The sequence below is a fragment of the Fistularia commersonii genome, chromosome 10 (assembly GCF_037954325.1).
Source record: "Fistularia commersonii isolate RoL2024-O1a breed Wild chromosome 10, RoL_Fcom_v1.0, whole genome shotgun sequence".
Lineage (NCBI taxonomy): Eukaryota > Metazoa > Chordata > Actinopteri > Syngnathiformes > Fistulariidae > Fistularia > Fistularia commersonii.
Window position 1 is genome coordinate 20,199,449 of NC_141293.1, and position 21,507 is coordinate 20,220,955.

A 21,507-nucleotide genomic window follows, 5' to 3' on the forward strand; every position below is an offset into this window, starting at 1 on the left:
AGGCAGGTTGTGTGCAGGCTGAGACACACAGGGAGGAGAGACAGCAGAGTTAGGACAGGACCTGAGTGGGTGAGTGGGTGAGGTGGGTGAGTGTGTGAGTGTGTGAGTGTGTGAGTGGGTGAGTGGATGAGTGTGTGAGTGTGTGAGTGTGTGAGTGTGTGAGTGTGTGAGTGGATGAGTGTGTGAGTGTGTGAGTGTGTGAGTGTGTGAGTGGGTGAGTGGGTGAGTGTGTGAGTGTGTGAGTGTGTGAGTGTGTGAGTGGGTGAGTGGGTGAGTGAGTGAGTGGGTGAGTGTGTGAGTGGGTGAGGTGGTGAGTGGATGAGTGTGTGAGTGTGTGAGTGGGTGAGTAGGTGAGTGGGTGAGGTGGGTGAGTGTGTGAGTGTGTGAGTGTGTGAGTGGGTGAGTGTGTGAGTGTGTGAGTGTGTGAGTGTGTGAGTGTGTGAGTGGGTGAGTGAGTGAGTGGGTGAGTGTGTGAGTGGGTGAGGTGGTGAGTGGATGAGTGTGTGAGTGGGTGAGTGGGTGAGTGGGTGAGGTGGTGAGTGTGTGAGTGGGTGAGTGAGTGGGTGAGTGGGTGAGTGGATGAGTGTGTGAGGTGGTGAGTGTATGAATGGGTGAGTGTGTGATTGTGTGAGTGGGTGAGTGTGTGAGTGTGCGAGTGTGTGAGTGTGTGAGTGTGTGAGGTGGTGAGTGGATGAGTGTGTGAGTGGGTGAGTGGGTGAGTGGGTGAGTGGGTGAGTGTGTGAGTGGGTGAGGTGGTGAGTGTGTGAATGGGTGAGTGTGTGAGTGTGTGAGTGTGTGAGTGTGTGAGTGGGGCAGGGGAGTGAGATTGTGTCAGAGTGGAATCGTCCCGGTGCCCTGATGGCGCTCAGAGTTGTGCGGCGTCTCGCCGGCTCCTGTTCAGTCTGATGGCACAAAGGAGCTTCTATTCTCAAATATGGACTTTAAATCATCATGAGTTTATCACTGAAAAAAACTAATTGCTGTTTTCGGGTAACAGAAGCACCAAATGATGGCATGTCAGAGAAATACAAAAAGATTTATATATAAAATAGATTATAATGATTGCAGCAAACAAAACAAATGAAGTTAAGGATTTTCCTCTCTGTCCCTGGAATCTCAGCCCTGAAGATCAATGTGTAGCTGTAGAAGGAAAAATAGGGAGCTTAAATATTTGCGTCAGCAATCTTCTTCTTCTTCACGTATTATTCCAGGTGTCTTTGGGCTGCTGGTGTCCAGGAAGTATTTGAATGAAATTGTACAATCTTTACCAATCAGCTCCTGATCAGTGGAGATTGATTTGTTGTCATTTGTCAAACTGTAGAAGGGGTTGCATCCACCTCCACCATCTGGACCTTCAACTATTCTTCTAGCTCAGCGATCCTCACACGCCAGCATCATACTGTCTGACTGCATAGTGACATAAATGGACATTTCATGGCGTGATGTTGCCGGCAGGAACCGACCCGGGGTTTTCTAGAATCAACCTCATCATGTCGAGCTCGAGATACGTGTGTGTCTCTGGGGTCATGAAAGTGCCTTCATCCAGACACTACAGGGGATCCAGGGGATTCGGCTGGTTGGGTGACGTCCTGGTGAAGCAGCGTATCTCTGCAGAGCAAACTCCTGATGAGCAGTCCATCTCAACGTCCGTCTCACTGTCCATCTCACTGTCCATCTCAGTCGGGCTCTTGGTTTCTTGTCACTTCGCTCCATCTTTGGACTGTAAGGGGGAAAAAGGAATATCATATCTTGACATAAAATCAACAGACTTTTTGTCAGTTTTTCAAGACAGCGTACGCAGGAACGTCGGGTTCGCTAAAACGAGTGTGTAGTAATCCTGTTAAGCCGTGGGCCTGATCCCCTAAAACTAATGGAGTTTGTCAACTCGGGAAGGATTAGGCGCATGTCACACTGATGCGCCACACACTCGTGATGTATTCTCTCTGCTTCTCCAGGTGACGAGGAAACACACTCCTTTGTTGCAAATGGATACAAATATCAGCCACACGTTTTCACACTTGCCTCGAAAGCCTTGAGGTCTGATAGAGTTTCACCACACGATGTCCAAGAAGCAAAGGTAAGGAAGTTCTGCGGCTGCACATCTTCATCGTTGCTTTTTATTTGTCGAGGCAAAAAAGTTGCATTTGAGCTAATATAAAATCATTTTGGCTTTTGTTTTCTGAAGTGAAATGAAGTTTAGTTGACATAAAATAATATGTATGAGAAATCACTTTTGTGACTAAACCCCCAAAATTCCAGTTCAGTAGAAATAGAAATTAACGGCGCATTTTTGTGAAACGGGTACTGATGCGAAAGATAAGGAAGTATTTTAAAATGTAGTTTAAATGTACCATACTTCTACAACTGTAGAATTGTAGGTTGGACTGTGTGACACAGTTTTTTACATACATTCCCAGGGAAAAATGTCGAAAAAAAACCAATACAAACATATTTTCTAACCACAAATACTCGTAAAGACCACAGAATTCTGGCCTAAAAAAGGGGAAATTGTCATTTTGTCAATCCCACGGTCAGAATCCTGAGACATGAGCATCATTCTGAACGCCGCTGTGACTTGTGTCCATTTGAAAATGAGAGAAAACATTTTCAGGGTCGATTTATCGCTTACCGTGTCTGTTTTATTTAAAGCAAGTGGCAGGAGACGCTGCTAAACACCAAGGTCAAAAAACCCACACAGGAAAGAGGAGGAAAGGTAGGTCCCACTAGCATCTAGAAGCCATAATGTTCTCATCTTAGTTCATCATTCTTGGAACCTTCCAAGGCGGCAAAGTCTTTGGTTCTTTTATGACGTCCATCAACATTATACTGTAGTTGTTGTTCGGCTGTCTTACGCTGTCGAGCTGCGGATGTGAGAGGCATTCGAACATGCGACAGGAAGGCCAGAGAAGATGAGACGTCAACTTAGAGGCCAAGTCCTCGGGCCGTACGCGTCAATAAGCCGCGCGATAGATCGAGAAAGTATATTTCATTGTTTCTTTTTACTGCCTGGTTTTTACTGTCAGAAAGTGGCAGTAAATGTGTTTCCGCTGAAGCCGAGAACGCTGCTCTAACAGCAAGGTTCCCTTGATAATTGGGCCGCACTAACAATGTCATGCTGCGTTATTATTTACACTTGCATTTAGTTCAATGACTGAAGCCTTTTTAACATCAAGTCCCTCCCATGTTGCTCAGTGAGCGCTGCTCAAGGCTGCTCAAGGCTGCTCAAGGCTGCTCAAGGCTGCTCAAGGCTGCTCAAGGCTCCTCAAGGCTCCTCCGAGGGATTTCTGTAACCTGCTGTGGTTCAGCCTGATGGTTCAGCCCGAGATTGATGCCCTCTGCGCTTGGTGATGCTGCATCTCCCGGGACTGGAATAGACTGCTTTTATCTGCTGGATCAAGTGTGTTTAAGAGTCTGCTAATGTGTGTGTGTGTGTGTGTGTGTGTGTGTGTGTGTGTGATCACTCGCCTGGTCTGTTTGCACTTAAGCAAATTAACAGCTCTCGGAGGATTAAAAGGTTGCAGCCAATGGTGTTTGCCCTGAATGAGTGTGAGGCTCCAGGACGGGGAGGGTTTCCCATGTCAGAGCCGAGCCGAGCCGCTGGCGTGGCAACGGGATATCAGTGACATCCATGCAGCGACTCAGGCTATTCTAATATCAAACTGTCATATTATGTATGTATTATTGAAATATGGACATTCTAACATGACCTTTTTATTTAATGGCTGCGTTCATGGACTTTGTTTTATCATCAAAACCCCCTGCAGACCTCCCCCCCCCCCCCCCATGGAGGGTAACGTACGATAGTTACACTGCACTTTCAACATGTAGATTTTTGCCAAAAGCAGGCGAGGGAGGCGGCGTGGGAAACCACCCAGGTCATTCATTTCTAATGAGCAGCTTGACACTTGGATGGGATTGCTTTTCTTTTTGCACTTAGATGTATCTTCAACAAAAACATAATGTAGTGTATATTTGAGTTTTTGCCTGTGCTGCCGATAAAATGCTTGTCGTCTCAGTAATTGTTTTCTTGCAGTTTTGCAAAGTATCTGCCCTCTGTCTCTCTCTCTCTCTCTCTCTGCCTCGTCTCTCCATCAGGACCAAAGTGCATCAGCAGCTTCTGCATCCAGCGGAGGTAAACAGACGAGCGGCGGCACAGCCAAAGTCAGCACAAGTCCCGGTCGGAGCGACAGCCTGGGCGGCTCCGAGGTCCCCGACGGCTTGAAGCGGGGAAGCCTCGCCCGCCACGGCGGCCAACAGAGGAGATGGGCGGCGAACCTCAGCGGCAGCCGCAGCTTCTCGTCCCTCCACGCCTCCTCCCTCAGGGCGGCGCCGTTCATGAGGAGCAGCCGCTCGCTCGGCGGACTCGACCGCAGATCCAGCGGAGATGGTACGAGATGGTCCTCTCACGCTTATTCTACAGCTTCCTCTTACCTGCGGTTCAGGAGAACGTCTGTGTTTTGGCTGAAAAGCTTATTCAACTTTGGCTTTCCCTTTTACTTCATTCCACCACATCAAAAATCACAACCTGTCCTTCCGAAACAGATTCGGACGCCGTCGGTTCGAGTTGCCCGATAAAGAAAGGGGCGCCATCGGAGAGAAGGGTCTCGGTCGGTGGCCGACGCTCCTCCTCCGTGGAGAACATCAGGTTTGGATGGAAACTTTTCAAGGACTTGGCTTCTACGTTTTTATTCCTAACTGCTCTTCTCATTTCTACCGTCTGTCTTAGAAGGGACAGTAATGTCCAAAGTCGTGGCCTTCAAGCTGGAAAGATAGAAGAGAGGAGCTCGTTGGGGTCTTCATCCTCCGGGCCTTCCAGCGCTGCTGGTCTGCAACAGGGCGAGAAAGCAAAGAAACAGGTATTTTACACGTAAATAACAGTCATGCAAATCAACTTTTCTTTTTCCATCTGAAATACAGTCACCTCTGCACGGCCGTGGTACCAACGCTTCAAATGATACCAGCACTTTATCAAGAGCGTATTTGATATATTCGTGTCAAATTTAGATTTATTTGAATGAAAAGTACCAGTATTCAAAAAAGATACTGTGAGAAAAAAACAAACATTCCTGTGTATTTTTTCCTGAGCGAAGGCCTCGTATTTCTCCATCACATCACTTTATCTCGTTTATTTACGGCATTTAACTGTCACCTAAAGAGTCAAGGTGATCGCCGGGTAACTTTTTAACTGCATGCAATGCAATGAAAATGGTTATTCTTCATTCCAAAAAAGGCAATGCTTGTTTTTGAATAAAATGTAACATTGAACGTCACCCACAAAAAAGCAGATTTACTTGAAATTTAAGTTTCATTTAAATTCGCTTTCATCAGAATGGGCCGTTTTGAAGCCCGTTGATAAGAAACGTTGCTGGATTTTAAAGTGCACGATGAAACTGTGGTCTCCCGAGCGCGTCGCGTCGCCCCGGCGGGCCGAGGCCAGACATTCGGGTCTGACGAAGGAAGGCACGTGCGCTCCTTTTCTGCCGGGACTGTTTCCGACGTGGCGCCGACGTGGCGGATCGACCGGTTCGTCCCGACCAACCAGATCCAAAGGTCATGCCTGAGCCCTGGAGTTGAAGAGTTGCGCTGCCTCGTCTTGTCCAACACGCATCTCATTAGAAGTGATGGAAGGCAGAAACCTGCCTGCAAATCAAGTACATGGAAAAATAATTTCACAAGAATAGCTCGATAAAATCTAGAAATTAGCAACGACAGTCCAACGGCAGATCGCAAAGTCGTAAAATCCCGGCCTCAGATCATGTTGCTCACGTTTGAGGGTAAAGTGAATTAACCACGCCAACGTGAAAATGAGCGTAAGCGACCCTCGAGCGCTCGATTCACTGGAACCAATGAACGAACCAATGAATTTGCTTCATCTTTCATTCTTCAGACCAAAGATGGCGAGCACACGGCGAGCGCCGCCGCCTCTGGGAGGAGACATCCTTTGGTCCGAGCCGTGCTTAGAAATGTGACGCCCGCTCGTCATTCCGAAGCCACGAGGTGAAATAGACGTTTTTCACAATTGTGTTTCTAAATGTTGAGAGAAAACGGACCCGCCGTTTATTTTTCCGTGTTATTGTTCCTCGCAGCCGTGCTCTGGAAGAAAAGGCCGAGGCTGTCGGAGAAGCGCAGCCGCCGAACAGCTCGTCACAAAAATCCTCCGATCTTGCGGACGTCATCCATAAAGAGCGGGAAATAACGGAGAGGGAAGAACCGTCCGAGAAGGACAGAAGCTCTGCGTCATCACCTCATCTGTCCTCCGCCGACCCGCCGCCTGCCGACCCGCCTGCCGACCCGCCTGCCGACCCGCCTGCCGACCCGCCGCCTGCCGACCCGCCTGCCGACCCGCCTGCATCCATCAATACTCCGCATCCGGACAGGGAGCGCCAGGCTTCCCCTGGGGACCCGGATCAGGCTCTGGGTGGGAACCCACCCACTGGTGAGTCCTGACCAGATAAACAAGAATAAGAATAAGAATAAGAATAAGAATAAGAATAAGAATAAGAATAAGAATAAGAATAAGAATTACCGGACAAGTATAAGAGGTAAAGAAAGGGGTTCAGGCGGGTTGGAATGGGTGGAGAAAAGCGTCAGGGCTGCTATGAGATAGAAGAACATCAGCCAGAAGGAAAGGAAAGGTGGAGGAGACGCTGGTGAGATGATTTACAAACACTGACAACGACCAAAAGACAGCAGGCAGAACTAGAAGTTGCAGAGATGAAGATGTTGAGGTTCTCTTTGGGAGTGACCAGGATGGAGAGGATCAGGAATGAGTCTATCAGAGGAACAACACATGTTAGATGTTTTGGAGAGAAGGTCAGAGAAGCCAGACTGAGATGGTTGGGTCATGGACAGAGGAGGGATAGAGAATATATTGGTAGACGGATGCTGGAATTGGAGGTCTAGAGGAAGACCAATGAGAAGATGGATGGACGTGGTGAGAGAGGAGATGAAGGTAGTTGGTGTGAGAGAGGAGGATCCAGAGAAGAGGGTGAGATGGAGAAGATGGATTCACTGTGGAGACCCTGAAAGGGGAAGACCAGAGGAGAAGAAGAAGATTACTGGCCAAGTCTGTTCACACAGGCAAGGAATTTGGCTCCGGTTTACCGTTCCATCATCTCATCCAGCATGAAGGTAAACACAGACTGGACAAGGAACATTTACAGAGTTCAGACAACAAAGTGCAGAGATGTTGAGTCAGAGATGAAGAGATGAAGATGCCGATGGAGGAAGTACGAGGTTCTGGAACACCGTGAAAGCCTTCGGGGTCAGTCCTCGTAACCAGAACAGTCAGATGAGGGTTCCTGCAGAGAAGGAGACCTGAGGTCTCTGAACATTAAACATGAGCATCTTCCAAACCTCATTTAGAAACTTTATCAACAAAGTGTGCATCGTTGTTGTCCACATTATCGATTTCCCTGGGACTTACATTCTATTCTATTCTATTCTATTCTATTCTATTCTATTCTATTCTATTCTACTCTATATTCTCTTCACCTGCTCCAAATCATGGCCGGTCATCTGTTGAAAATAAACCCTGAAGCGTCTGTTTATTTAAGCAGAATGAGCGATTGCTAAACAGTCGTTTGTCCACCAAGGCGACGGTGGACTGATGTCCTTTCTCTATATTTAATGGCAAAAAGTCTTGTATATAAAACCTAGAAAATAGAAAATATAAAGAGTCGCTGACAGATTCACTACCATTTCTGGGAAGAATGCTTGTTAACCTCGTTGTGTAAATTGATTTACTGAACCACTAACATAAAAAAATGCATTTCACCCTTATTTTGTTTTCGAAGCCGACGGTGAACATCTGCAGAAGCGTTGCCACATCATCAGCGCTGCAAAAACTGCAGTGATTGCTATCTAGTTCCACCCTGATGCCTTAGATTTAATGTTGGCTTGGTTTTGTTTAATGAGAGATTTTGCTCCGGTGGGAATTTTATCATTTCAATCTCATTTTATCGTTTCATTGAGAAAGAAGACACTCAAAATGGCGTTTTTCGGCAGGATCATGAATAACAACATGACCATATTCAGGCTTTTTGAGTTTGTTATATTCTGAGTCGGACGAGCACTAAGTTCTCTTAAAACAGAAGCGCGTGAAGCACGTCAGAGTGTTTCTGCTCATCACACTGACTCTTTGACGGCGCAGCAGGTCCGACAGACTCTTCACGTGCCGAAGGAGCCTCGTTCTCAGAGCCGCTCTGGAAGGAAGCGCGTCTGGACGCACATCCAAACACACCACTGCGATCCACGCCGCCGCGATCCGACTCACGGCGTGACGACACGCAGGACGAGGGAAAAATGCCTCGCGAGCATCAAACTGAGCGACTGGTCACAGAGGTGAGAGCGAGTCGTCCGGTGCGCCGGATTCGTCCGCCGCCACCAACCATCCGTCCTATTTGGCCGCTCGCGTTCCAGCTGATTGTGTTTTCTTTGGACGGCTCTGGTTATTCACAGCTGGAACAAACAAAGAAGGAATTGTCTCGCATCCAACACGTGAACAGAAACCTCCAACACACACTTCAGCAAGAGAGAGAGAGACATTCCAACCAAATGGTGAGCGCCTTTATCTCACCGCCAATGAGATGATTGCAAACCAATAATTGCTCCTGTTGCTTTTCAGAGCGATCTTCTCTCAAATTCCAACTCGTTATCGGGTCAAAAACAAGCTTTATATGAGCTGCAGAAGATCAATCGCGATCTCCACCTGGAGCTGGAGGCACAAAAGAGAGGTGAAGAGGAGGCCCGAGAAACGGAGCTGCGGCGAAGAGTGGATCTCCTGGCACAGCAGGCGCAGCTGCTGGTGACGGGGGACGCCACCGCGCTCGCCCAGGCCCACCTGGAGCGAGACCGCCGGCGGTTTCACGAGCGGCAGACGGAGTGGGAGCGTCGCTTGGACTCCCTCAAGTCCCAGCTGAGCGTCAGCGAGGAGCAAAGCAAGGAGGCGGAGAGCCGCCGGAAGCAGCTGCAGGAGGAGCTGCGAGGCTACGGAGATCTGCGGGCGGAAGCCGAACAGGTACGGCGACGGCTCCGGGAGACGGCCGCCCGGCTGCGGGCCAACGAGGAGGCGCAGGCCGAAAAAGAGAGCCGCCTCCAGGAGCACCTCGCGCTTCTTCAAGCGAGCCAGGACAGGGAGCGCAAGAGTCTGGCCGCCGGCCTCGCCAAAGCCGAGCGACACGCTCAGGAGCTTCAGGAGAGGCTGGACGAGGCGGAGCAGCAGGTGGAGACCCTGAACAGAACTCGGACGTGCACGGAGGATGTGGAGGAGGCCCGGCGGCAGCTGCAAGATGAGCTGGCGTGCACCTTCTCTGCCGTGCGGAGGCTTCAAGGAGAGCGGGAGGAGCTGGAGCGACGCCGCGAGGAGGTGCAGAACCAGCTGTCCGATGCGGACCAGGAGTTGAATCGCCTGCGCAGCCGCTTGAAGTCAGAGGAGACGCATTACTACAATCTGGAACATTCCTACGAGAAAGCTTGCGAGGAGCTGCAGCTGGCGCTGGGGAAGCTGCGGCAGAGGGAACGCGAGACGCAGGAGATGCGCGAGGGCTACGACAGCCTTCTGGACAGAAAAGAGCAAGAGCTGAATGAGGTTTTACTGAAGATGGAGGTTCTGGGCAACAGCCTGGAGGAGACAGAGGCGAAACTGAGCCAGGTTTTGAGGCTTTGCTCTTGTACCTCCTCAAAGGCCGCAGACGATACTGAAGGGGCCGCGGAGCAACCCCCTGCCGGCGGCGGCGCGCCAAAGGAGACCGACGACGACGACGACGACCGGCTTTCCGGCGGCCCGAATACCGTAGACGTTGAAAGCGAGGGCGACCGTTCCCTCAGAAGAACCCGATCTCTCTCGATCGGCCCGTCGTGCCAGTACATCGTCGCGGCAAAAGACGACCCGGAGAAGTTCATGTCGGCCATCCAGTCACTCGAGACCAAACTATTTGTAACAGAGGAGAAGCTGAGGGACATCACGCAAAGACTGGAGGAGAACCGGGGTCACGTCGGCTGCCAGGACCCGCAACTCTGCTCGCAGCTCACAAAGAGCCGCGCCGCCGGCCAGCATCTCAGCCTGCTGCTCCACGCTCAGGCCAAGCGGAGCCAGAGATTCGCCCGGGAGACGGAGCACTGCTGCAGGAGGCTGGTCGGCAGGCTGCGGGTCATCCTGAACATCGTACAAACGTGCCGAGAGAGGATTCGACCCAGACGGACCGGCGGCCCGGTGGATATGATGGACTTCGAGAGGCAGCTCGCCACCGTCGTGGCCTGTCTGCAGCAAGGACTCAACGAAGCGGAGAAGCAACTGAAGGAGTCCCTTAAAGCCGGCAACACGTCAGCTGACGCCGACATGAGTACTGGGAGCGAACTCACGCACACCTTGTGCACGGACGACGATACGTTAGTCGTCAGGAAAGGTTTGACCAGAGAAATTGCCACGGTGGAAAAAATGCTGACCGTCCTCCAGAACCACGAAAGCACCGGGCAACTTTCCCTGGAGCCGCGAGAGGACGGAGGAGACGTGGCGTGTCGGTACAAGTTCATAATCACCCAAATAACGTCCTTAAGAACGGGCGGTGGATCGGAATGCGACGGCGGGGAAGAGTCGGGAAGCGCCATGAGTCGAAGCTGCGCCGAAGCGGAGCTCATTTACGCCGCCTTCCAACTGCAGCGGCAGTTTGAAACTCAGGGGGAGCCTCGGGTGCGGGAGCGGCCGGCGGAGCGTCGGAGGAACGCCGCGGGAGGCGGCGGCCCCCTGGAGCCGGCTCCGCCGCAGGGGCCGGCGGTGGCCGGAGGAGTCCTGGAGGACGGAGCGCCACCTCCCGGTGACGCCGCACATTTTGAGACGCAGAGAAAGACGCTCTCCAGCAGACTCGTGTCCCGCTTGCAAAGACGAATTCAGTTCTTACATCACCTGCGTGAAGAATTGTCCAATGACGGCGCGGCCCCGTGCGCGGCGGACGACGGTGCGGCGGATGTTGAGCGCATGCGGGAGCAGGCCAGGCTGATTTATCTCTCCGAAAGGCTTTACCTGGATTTGGAGCAGGAGCGGCGGCGGAGTGAGGCGCTGCAGAACCACCTGCGGGCTTCCTCGGAGCGGCAGGGTGCGTCCTCGCCGGACGGGCGGGACGCTTCGCATCTCGCCGTACGTGAGCTGCGGGAGGACAACCGTCTGCTGAAGGAGGAGCTGGAGCGCGCCGAGCAGAAGATAACGTCCGTGGAGGCCGGGAACCAGAGACTGCTAGAAGACATCCAGAAAATCGAGGATTACCATTTGGAGCGGATGCAAAAACTGGAGACGGACTTCCAAAAGAAAATAAGAGAACTTCAGCGCATCCATGAGGAGGAGATGAAACGCTTGCACAAATACTGTGTCACAAAAGAGAAACAAATCAAACGCTTTAAATCCACGTCTCCTTTCACTGGAAGCGCCGCCTGCAACCCAGGTCACAAAGACACGGGCCAGAAAGACCTGAGAGATCTGGAGGTAAAAAAAAAGACCTCGTCTCATTGTCATGGAATATATAATTGATGTGTAAATCATTATTTTAAGACAATAGGTTGCAGTTGTTTTGGGGTCATTATGTTTCAGCTCAAACTGAAGTCAAAGTTATGATTATTACATCCTGAGATATTATCATTATCATTATTGTTATTATTAGTAGTAGTAGTAGTAGTAACTATCATCTTCTACTGCTTATCCTGCACTTATTATTGTCATTATTATTATTATCATTATAATCTTTATTAATTCTGTTGTTGTCGTTGCTGTTGTTAGCATTGCTATTCTTAGTAGCAACATTAGCATCTCCTCGCTATTTCGAATCAGCAAGACTGAAGCAAAAATAAAGCCAAGTCAATGACATCATATCCTTTTTACAAAACTATGTCCACATAGAGTGATAATGGTCTTATTTAAATTGTAAGTCAGAGCAATTTGCATGCATGTTGGCCAGGAACCAGCGACAGCTCGTCAGTGGAGCTGTGAAAGCACGAGTGACGGTACAACTCCAATCACTTTTCAAAAAGGTGAATCAAGGAGGAATAAATCCGCTCGATAAATTTGGCCGTACCTTGAAACTGCAAGCATGGTGTTGGAAATTTGACCCTCGGTCTTAAATCTCAACAGGTGAGCCGAACTGATCGGTGAAACTATCCTGATTTCATAACTTCGGTCGGCAGTGAAAGCCAGAGGAGGCCTCCGGGTTCAATGTTTTGGCAGGAAGGTAGTTCAGGGTCAGATTTCAGCACCGACGCTCTCATTTTCTTCCCTCGTGAGACAAAACCTGGACGTCTTTACATCATGAGACACTGAGCAGCCTTTCCAAGAAACCAAGGAGGGTTTTTAGGTTCTCACAGGATCTCCTCGTAAATCTTAATTTTTGGCAGTTACTGAGGGAAAGGTCTTCTTCCAGCACATTAAAACAATGTTGAAGGCCAATATAAAAGATAAAAAAAAGGTGAAAATGCGGTCAGTGTGATTATAAATGTACTGCACGTACATTCATGTTCAGACAATCGAGCGCCTGAACAGAAGCCGCACCGGCTGAAAATAACAACATCAGTCCATGTGCACATATAAAGGCCGCACTTGTCCACAATCTAACCTGCAATATTTACGCAAAAACTTTTTTTAAAAAAAACTTTTTTTTTTCGGCTCAATGTTTCAGCGGCGTGAAGCTGATTAGCCCGAGAAAATCCATAAATTGTTGTTTAAGCCGCGGTTTGTAAAAAAGGAGCGGCTTATAGTCCAGAAATGATGGTACATTTTACATATTAACTGTAATGTTTTCTGAATGCCGTGAAAATTCTTTACTTTCCTCCATTTCTGTATTCTGTATTCGACCCAGGCCGGCTTCGACCAGGGATTTGCAGCCATGGAGGAAATGCACGGGAAGCTCATGAGAGATCTGCAGCAGCAGCATCAGAAGCAGCTGGAGGACCTTCAAAAGGAAAAAGACCAGCTGCTGCAGGAGGAGACTTCTGCAACTATGACAGGTGAAGGTCTTTGTGGACGATCAAATAAAAATAAAACGCTGCTCACGACAACACGCGCTGTTGTTTTCCAGCCATCGTAGCGTTGAGGAGAGCCCATAAAGAGGAGCTGGAGAAAAGCAGACAAACCCATCAGGTTCTGGAGAACGCTGACATCGCTCAAGTGCACAGTGAATACCAGTGAGTGACCGCCGGTCCTGCCGTAGTTTTCTTTCTTGAAAAGGTCAAGTGACGGCGGGGTGTTTAACCCCTGAGACGGGGGTCGGCCGCCCGTCTCCTCGGGGTGCAGGATTCCTCGTCACCTGGAGGAGCGGGATGGGGTTTGAAGGTTCAGGTCCATGTGTTTCTCACCTAACTGGCCTGCATGCGCCTCCTTCTTCGTCCGCCGTCTTCTCAGGTGTTTATTTGGCCGTGAACGGCACATTTCTCTGGAAGACGACACTGTCGTATTTGACGTCTTCCTCCCGTCTGATCTGCTTCTCCGTGCTTTAGGGGTTCTAACAGAGGCCCGATCAGGTGAAGCGCAGAATCAGAAACTCTTTATCCGCCAAGTAGATTCTAAGTGCAAGACATTTGCAGTGGTGCAGTGGTGCCTCGTGGACGATATAGAGGGATGATGAAAATAAACTAGAATTAAAACATTGGAAAATCAATACATTAAAAACCAGAGGGTTCTGGAGGCTGGGGTGAGTTGGAGAGCACGTTTATCTCTATTGATAAATACTTATAAACTTTATATCTTACAAAATATATATAAACAGATACATTTTGAGGCCCCTGATGTTTGTAAGGTAGCAAAGATCAAGAAGCTCGTTCCTTGGGACCTGATGTTCCTCCCACTTGGTTCAACTGATCGCTTCCACCTCCAATGTTTTGATCTCGACCAAAGTTCCGTCGGCACGTCTGAAGCGGCGAGTGGATTGGGCGTCCTGGACGAGCGGCTCTTTGTCAAACCCGACAGTCGCTCAGCAGAGCAGACGGCCTTCGACTCGACCTTTCACCCACCGGGGGTTCGGCTCTCCTGTCGCGCCCACGGCCGACCAGCCACCGGTGACCCCGAGTCTCCCGGGTCTGGGCTGACCCCCTTCCAGACCCGCAGAGACGTGAAGGACCTCTTCACTCTCAGTCAATGTTTCTGAGGAGCAAACGTTCAATCAGGGCTCAAACATCCCTGTTTGGAACTGAGCTCTGGGACGGGAGGCCAAATCCTTTCCACAAGTCACATCCTCACAATGAGAGTGCCTGGCGTTTACCTGGACACATCCTGCCTCTCAGTAACAACTTTCAAATGTTCTTGGACATCCAAAGCCCAAAAACGAGCCGTGTTGGTGTCGACGGCTGTGAGGTTTCAGTCCTTGCTGGGCGCTGTGGGCTAGAAGAGTGTTTGGGATCATTTCAGAACGGGTCTGACGCAGTTTTTATTTTTATTTATTTTATATTGTTTCTTTCCTGAAAATGTGTATTCCGTGTCTATTCATATGTCCTTGTGCTGTCCTTGAACTTGCACTTAAATGAAATATATTATTATCATTCTCCTTACATGGAGAAGATATTTGATATTTCTGAAAGGAGAAACACGAATGTCCTCACAGTTCCTAAACCATCCCGTCTAATTACTGTCTAGCTGCTCTGAACCTGAGAAGTGTTTTTATTTTTAATTTATCGATCTCAGACTCACATGAGAATCCAGACTTAATCAGGAGGGCAGCGAGTGGAAGGCAAACCAGAGTCGTGTCGTGCACAGTGACCCCGTGACGGGGACGGATGTCAGAACACCGACACACTTTGTGTCAAAACAAATGCACTCCATCGCTCAGATCCTCCTTGAGATGTTTCAGGCCGCCGCTGACCTTCCAACTGCTTTATCAGGGTTTTACCTTCATATTTTTATAGTAAGCGTGCCGATCTAAAGGTCCAGTGAGCGGTGAGTTGATTCCCCGCAGCCGATCGCAGGAATAAAAGCTCAAGGGTTTCACTGCCTGCAGAAGTTGCTCTATTTTCATTCATGAGGAGGAAAATTCTCTCCGGAAATTGTCACTGGATTCCTACCAGCCGTCATGGTGTTTGTGTGTTACCTTTGCAGGAAGAGGATCCAGCTGTTGCACAAGGAGCTGGAGGTGCTGTCGCTGCAGCACGCTCACAAGTGCCTGGAGAACTCCCGGCTGAGGCAAGGCTTGCAGGACGACGGGAAATCCATCGCGCACAAAGACATAAAGGAGGCCAGACAGAAGGGGGTATTTTTTCGATACCGACTTGAACATGGATTTTTTCAGTCTTTTATATATTTTTCCGCGATCATAATATCAAAAATACACGCACACAAAATCACATCGCAAATTAAACCAATAATTCAAACGACAATTCATAACTTGGAATCAGACATGCGCAGAAGTCCGGCCGTTGTGATAAAAGTGTGTGTGAGTTCCGTTTGGAGGTCTTTATGTCGGCTCTTAGGAGGCCGTTATTGTCAAGACTCCGTCCTGGCGCTTAATTCGATGTGGCTTCGAATCGCTGTCTGAACAGCCGGCGGAGCAAAACCAGACGCCGTCGATCACTTTAAAACCAACGGCCGGTAACTGCGGCGGATCCTGGCACTCGACGGGAATGAACACCGAAACGCCTTGATTCTGACCATGTACGGTTAGGATATGGAATAATGTAGTTATAATGTGGAATTTGGGGGGTCGTGGAGCAGGAGGCGACGCGCCGAAGCCCTCGCCGCTCCCCTGCAGCCTCCTGACCGCGCCTCATCCGCCATGGCTTCATTGACCACGGGGATTAATAACAGATCAATCATCAATGATTACTATCGTTCTGATCCTAAGTGTTGTGTGTTCTCCTGCTGCCGGGCTGTCCGGAAAGGGGGAACCTGAGGAAACGTCTCCCCCTCATTTCCCGGCGGACGGAAATCATTCAAATGTGGCGTCACAGGCAAACGACTGCTGCGAAATGGAGGTAAAAAGATAATCTGTATTATTATTTGTTTGTTTACATGACATTTATGGGTCTTTGAGTGGAGTCGATGGACGTGCCAGTCACCTGAGCGGCCCGGGGCCTGCTGAACATCACGTAATGCTTACCAGGATGTCCAATATGTTCAATTATTGATCGATCTCACACAGGTGATTGTGCGGGCTCGGGAGGCGGAGATGCAATTCCTCAGACAAGAAGCTCGCTCTCTCAGGGAGGAGTTGACGCTTGCTCAGATGGTACGCACATTTCTTCGGACCCGTTTGGGTCTTACCGCGAGCGATGCTGTTAAAATCAGGGGACGACGGTCGCTGAACATGAGAGAACAGTTAAAAGAGTAAAAGAGAAAATCTTCCCTCCCTCCAGAACCGTCCGACCTTCCTCACATCGTGAACTTGTTACGGCGTCGAATTCGTTGTCGTAACAAATATGTGGGACAGGTGGCGGCGAGGCAGTTTTAGCGGTCGCTGGTGGGACGGCCGGGCTTCCGTGGGTTTCCGGGTTTCCCCCCCGGCCGCCTCCCATCCGTCAGCCCGTCAGACGTAAACGCCTGCGGCCGGGCTCGTCTGCAGCGCCGCCACTGACCCGGGATCAGGTCCGGCTCTGTCCTTCGCTTCTGAAGGATGTTGCGTCAAAGGTTGTTTGGCTGCTGGAATCTGAGGTGTAACAGATTGGTAACGTTAATAAACGTCGTCTTCAACAACACTTGACAAAAAGCTTTGAGTTCAATGCAAAGTTATAACAAATACAAACGGTTGAACAAACACCGTAATGAATTCCATGCCGGTTTTCGATGAATATGAATACAAACATGCTGAATGGACAGAGTTTTCATAATAATGGAATGCATAACTTACAAATTTGGGGTCAATAAAGTATCTCGGGGCAGATTTACACGCGTGTTTGACACGTGAAATGAATGTGCACGTGTGTTCGGTCGTGACTGTGTCACCTCCGTCGGAATGAATGAAATGGGTCAAATCTAAAAGCGATCTTTCCACGTGTAAATGTGTTTGCATTTAGATTTGGCATTTTGGACTCTTTTCAACAACCTTTTGCTTTACAGGATAAAATCTCTGCCCAGAAAAAGCTGAAAGCGCTGCGTACAAACAGCCAGGAGGAAGATTTCAAGTGTGCCACCTGGTCACACGGAAGACGACCATCTGGACCGAGCGCCGGTGACGCCGCTCGGGTCACGTATATTTACAAACAGAGTCCTGGTGGACAAATGCAGGCGTCTGAAGGCCGGTTGTTCTCTCACCCCTCAGGGATCTCGGAGAAACCCTCGCTCGCCGGTCGGCTCGGAGGAACCAGATCCAAGGTATCCCCCGCTTCCAGAAAACATTTACACAGAGCCTTTTAAATAAAGAGTAGATCCTGATAAAGATGCCGGCAGAGGATCCGAGCCTACGAGAGCTGCAAATCTGAGGAAAAAAACAAGGTGGAGGGATTTAGTGAGGCTAAAGTGATGATTTTGTGCGTCAATCCTCCCGTCGGTCGCTGGCCGGTAACCGTTGGCTGGCCGGTAACCAGACACTGGCCGGTAACCGGTGGCTGGCCGGTAACCGGTGGCTGGCCGGTAACCGTTGGCTGGCCGGTAACCACACAGGATCACGTCTCCCTTTAAAAACGGGCGTCGTGCTCGCCTGCCAATCGAGCTCCGGGTACCTTTAGTCGCGGTCAGCTTTTACGCTTCTTTTTGCTGGCGTTGCTTGGTTTACGGCGGACTCATCCAAAGGCGGCCAGCAGTGTCCTCCGTCCTGGGACTGAAGCCCAGACGCTTCCCTGTCCACACTAAACAGATTCAGCATCCAAATCTTAACTGGATGGAAGCAAGTAAATGTAACAACTATGAACATCTGAAGGTGGTTGTTGTTAGAGTTTAAACTGAGTCAAAAACAGATGACCATTAAATATTAATCAATATGTCATTTGAAATATGATTTTGAGTGTATTGTATCGCAACAGGGAGCTTTTTCAATTATCTATTAGATTTTGTCCCGTCTCTTTACCTCCCGTGCTTCTGCACCAAGATGACACGACTGGATTAAAGATCACCAGAGAATGTGATGGCCGTCTCTGGGTCTCTGGGTCTCGGGGCTCTTACTCATGTCGGCTCCACGTTTGGAGAGAAGTGACTGATTTTGGTAAAAAGAGAGTTAGTTATTCTGTATATTTATGTTGCAAAGAAGCAGCTCCATCAGCTCTTTGCTCTCTCGGGTCGGCGTGTGGAATATATTCTCAAATATATCTTGATAACTCAGAACTACTGCCTGGAAGTATTGTAACGGCACAAAAACAAGATGCTAATGCTGTTTGTGTGAGCATTTTGAGTCAAACCTCTGCCGTCCACTTTAAACCCGTTGTCTGTTCTGCTTACAGAGCTTGAAGGAAGGCCTCTCTTTTCAAGAGCGCATGAAGCTGTTTGAGTCCTGATGCAACACAGGTTTTGCTCTTCAGTATAAAAGTGCTGGCGGACCCGTGTTTTTATCTCAGATCTTCTGGATACTTCCTGTGGTCATACGACACGTGTCGCATCACGTGTGAATATGTTGCAGTTTACATGCTTGGTTTTATGACTTGTTTTCTCACCTTGTTGATGCAAATTTCAATGTTTTTTACGCATGTGTAACAGGTAAGATTGTAGTAGCCTTCTCTTTATTTACAATTAAGTTTAAAATCACGTAAAACTTAGATTGTGGATCACATTGAGGAACTTAGTACAAAAAACGGCCAAGTTAACAATATTATTAAATTTAATGTTTCTGACCTGAGAACTGTGTGAGAGGGATAAAACCACCAGAGGGAGCAACACTCACACCGCTTTGTCACATCATCGCAGTTTGACGTATAATTATAGTCATATTTTTGCAGAACTTTATTTCTACTTTGCCTTTTCCTGACCTTTACACCTTTACTTTTTATCTTTTATCATTAACTTTGTTTCATTAGAGGTTCTCCATGATTTGTATTTCCTGTCTAAAATCAGCGCTAGATTCTCCATCATCAAACATGGATACATTTAGAAGAGTAAGGATGTGGAAGCGAATGGCAGATTTTACACACACACACACACACACACACACACACACACACACACACACACACACACACATATGCAAAACATTCTCTCAATAGCATTTAGTGTTGTCACAGAAATTCCTTAATGCTTCCAAGGAGTAAGTTGAGCTGCTCAGTATTAGAAGTTATGCTTTTTAGAAAATGAATAAATAGATGTATATTCTATTATTTATTAACTCATTAATTGTTTTAAATTTAGACTTTTCTTGACTACAATGTCACTTTTAGAAATGGTCAAGTCTGACCAAGAGAGCAGGATCAGGGTTTAAAATCTGCATGAGTAGAATGTGAAGTGCACCGTGTTTTAAATGTATAACAAAATTGACAAGAAATACAAACCTCAAGTGAAAGCTGTTAATGATATACATGACAAAGCCTGTCAAACATGTCGTTAGTTGTTTCCCCCCCAAACAATCATTGGCTTCCTCACCCACACGTCTGGCCAGTAAAGCCACCCAACTGTACGAGTCACCCATGTAGAGTTTATGTTGATGCTTGTTGTCCCAGTGATTTCAGAGTTGTTGGGAATTTTGTGGGTGTTTTTTGGGGTGCAATGAATTCTGTCTTTTTCTTTTTAACCTGGAACTGGTTGGAACAGCGGGTTGTCTTGCAGGCTCGCGCGGCGGCTAACGGCTAATGCTCGTTAAACAGACGTTCACCGTCACCCGGGTGTTTCCCGACTGAAACGCGACCGTATGTTTTTGGACCGTGGCAAGAAACCGGAGAACCCGGAGGAGACCCTGGCACCGGGGAGAGCCTGGGGTGCAGAGGGGCCCCCGCCGGGAATCTGACCAGCCACCATCTCGCCGCCAGGTGCTCAACCATGGCGTGCGATACGCCGACACAGACTTATTTACACTTCTTGCCTACCGATTAAGTTAAGATGCTCGTCATGATGAGAGGCTAATATTACCTTGGAAAGAACCGGCCGCCCTCCTTTCATTTGTTCCCACTTCATGTAATAATGGACGTCATGTTTGTGATGTCGCTTGGAGGAAATGTTGTTTTCAGTTCAGCTTTGGAAACCGGGTGAATAACCTGGAATAAATCCAGGTGTCAGACCATCTGAACAGTGGAGTTGTACGTCGGCGGCCCGACGCCGGCTCGTAGTTTCATGAGACGTTTTTCATTGAAAGACGCAAACGGTCACGGTTTGCAGGGTGAACTGTGAATCCTCCCTCTGCGAAGAAGGCGCTGAGGAATCATGACGTCACATGTCGACGCAGCCGATATGTAACAGTTTAGTGACCCGGTCGGGTTACATCAGCGCGACCACGTGCACGGACATGGCGATATTTGAGCGCCAGGCCGCTCCGAATCACGAAAGCGATACAGAAAATTGTGCAGAGTCTCGGGCTGGGCCGGCCCGCCGCCGCCCCGGGTCCTGCTCGACAAACATCTAACCCTCACTCTCACCATCTAAGTAACTCCCGCGGCTTCACGGACGTGACGGTGCAGCTGTAATCCAAGTAACGTGCCTGGCATACCTCAGAGATGTGTTACCACCGGCCTCATGTGACCCTCAAAGCTTAAAATGCAAACCCAGGAGTATCGACCATGTTTCCAACACAGGGTTCCTCTCTTGTTACCCCGAGTCCTCGTTCCAGGTCCATTTTGTCGCCCCTTGTACTTCTTTGTTCTTGGCTTCGACCCTTGTCCCAACACGCCCACGTGTTTTCTGTGGCCGCGCCAAAGTACGACCGTAGGAGTACGATGTCAGGTGACTTCCAGAAGTAGCCAAAGTAACAAATAAAGCTGATGCTACAGAGAAAATACTGCTCCCAGAATATCGAGTGCGGTTTTCAAACATTTGTTATCCGTGTTCGTCTCATGCAGATTTGATTTTAAATTCACATGGAAATTCAAAAAATCACATGCAAAAAGCAAAAGCAGGCTGTTATTGTTGCTTCTTATTTGTCATAGCGATCTTATTTGTCAAAGCTTCTCTTTGGGAGAGACCAGGACGGAGAGGATCAGAAGGAGTCCATCAGAGGGACGACACATGTTAGATGGTTTGGAGAGAAGGTCAGAGATGGTTGGGTCATGGACGGAGGAGGGAGAGGGAAGATATCGGCAGACGGATGCTGGAGTCGGAGCAAAGAGAAGATGGATGGACGTGGTGAGGGAGGAGATGAAGGTAGTGGGAGTGAGAGAGGAGGATCCAGGATCCAGAACAGGGTGAGATGGAGAAGGTGGATTCACCGTGGAGACCCTGAAGACTGAGACCACAGCGTCCGTCTCCAGATCACCTTCTCTCACTTCTAATTCGTTTTTGGGATTTTTTTTTTTTTTTTGCCAAAATCAACTCTTTATTTAACTTATGACCCAGTTTTTTGCGTTTGCCGAAAAACTTGAAAAAATGACTTATGGTGATTGGTTTAAGAAGGCGACCATGTTGTTTTGACACCAATCAGCGTCATTTGCTTTGACCTCCACCAGTAGGCGCCAAATAGTCTGTTTATCAGGACAAAA

The 21,507-nt window shown here is 48.9% G+C and overlaps 1 protein-coding gene across 1 annotated transcript; it reads left to right on the top strand.

Moving 5' to 3' along the window:
- The first annotated feature begins 1,949 nt into the window (after nt 1-1,949).
- LOC147230772 (uncharacterized) lies at nt 1,950-20,816 on the top strand. The gene is made up of 17 exons (XM_086154260.1): nt 1,950-2,077; nt 2,650-2,713; nt 4,096-4,387; nt 4,543-4,645; nt 4,727-4,856; nt 5,888-5,997; nt 6,087-6,436; nt 8,153-8,559; nt 8,627-11,476; nt 12,840-12,987; nt 13,059-13,164; nt 15,068-15,218; nt 15,847-15,939; nt 16,107-16,193; nt 17,021-17,132; nt 17,223-17,275; nt 18,337-20,816. Exons 1-17 carry the CDS (start codon nt 2,061-2,063, stop codon nt 18,388-18,390), a joined length of 5,127 nt encoding a protein of 1,708 aa, XP_086010386.1. The 5' UTR covers nt 1,950-2,060; the 3' UTR covers nt 18,391-20,816.
- The last annotated feature ends 691 nt before the right edge of the window (nt 20,817-21,507 follow it).

What these genes read in the sequence shown, in the direction of transcription:
- LOC147230772 (XM_086154260.1), top strand. An exon ending in CCGCAGATCCAGCGGAGATG is followed by an intron (nt 4,388 to 4,542) that starts GTACGAGATGGT and finishes CTTCCGAAACAG; the next exon opens with ATTCGGACGCCGTCGGTTCG. An exon ending in GACTTCTGCAACTATGACAG is followed by an intron (nt 12,988 to 13,058) that starts GTGAAGGTCTTT and finishes GTTGTTTTCCAG; the next exon opens with CCATCGTAGCGTTGAGGAGA.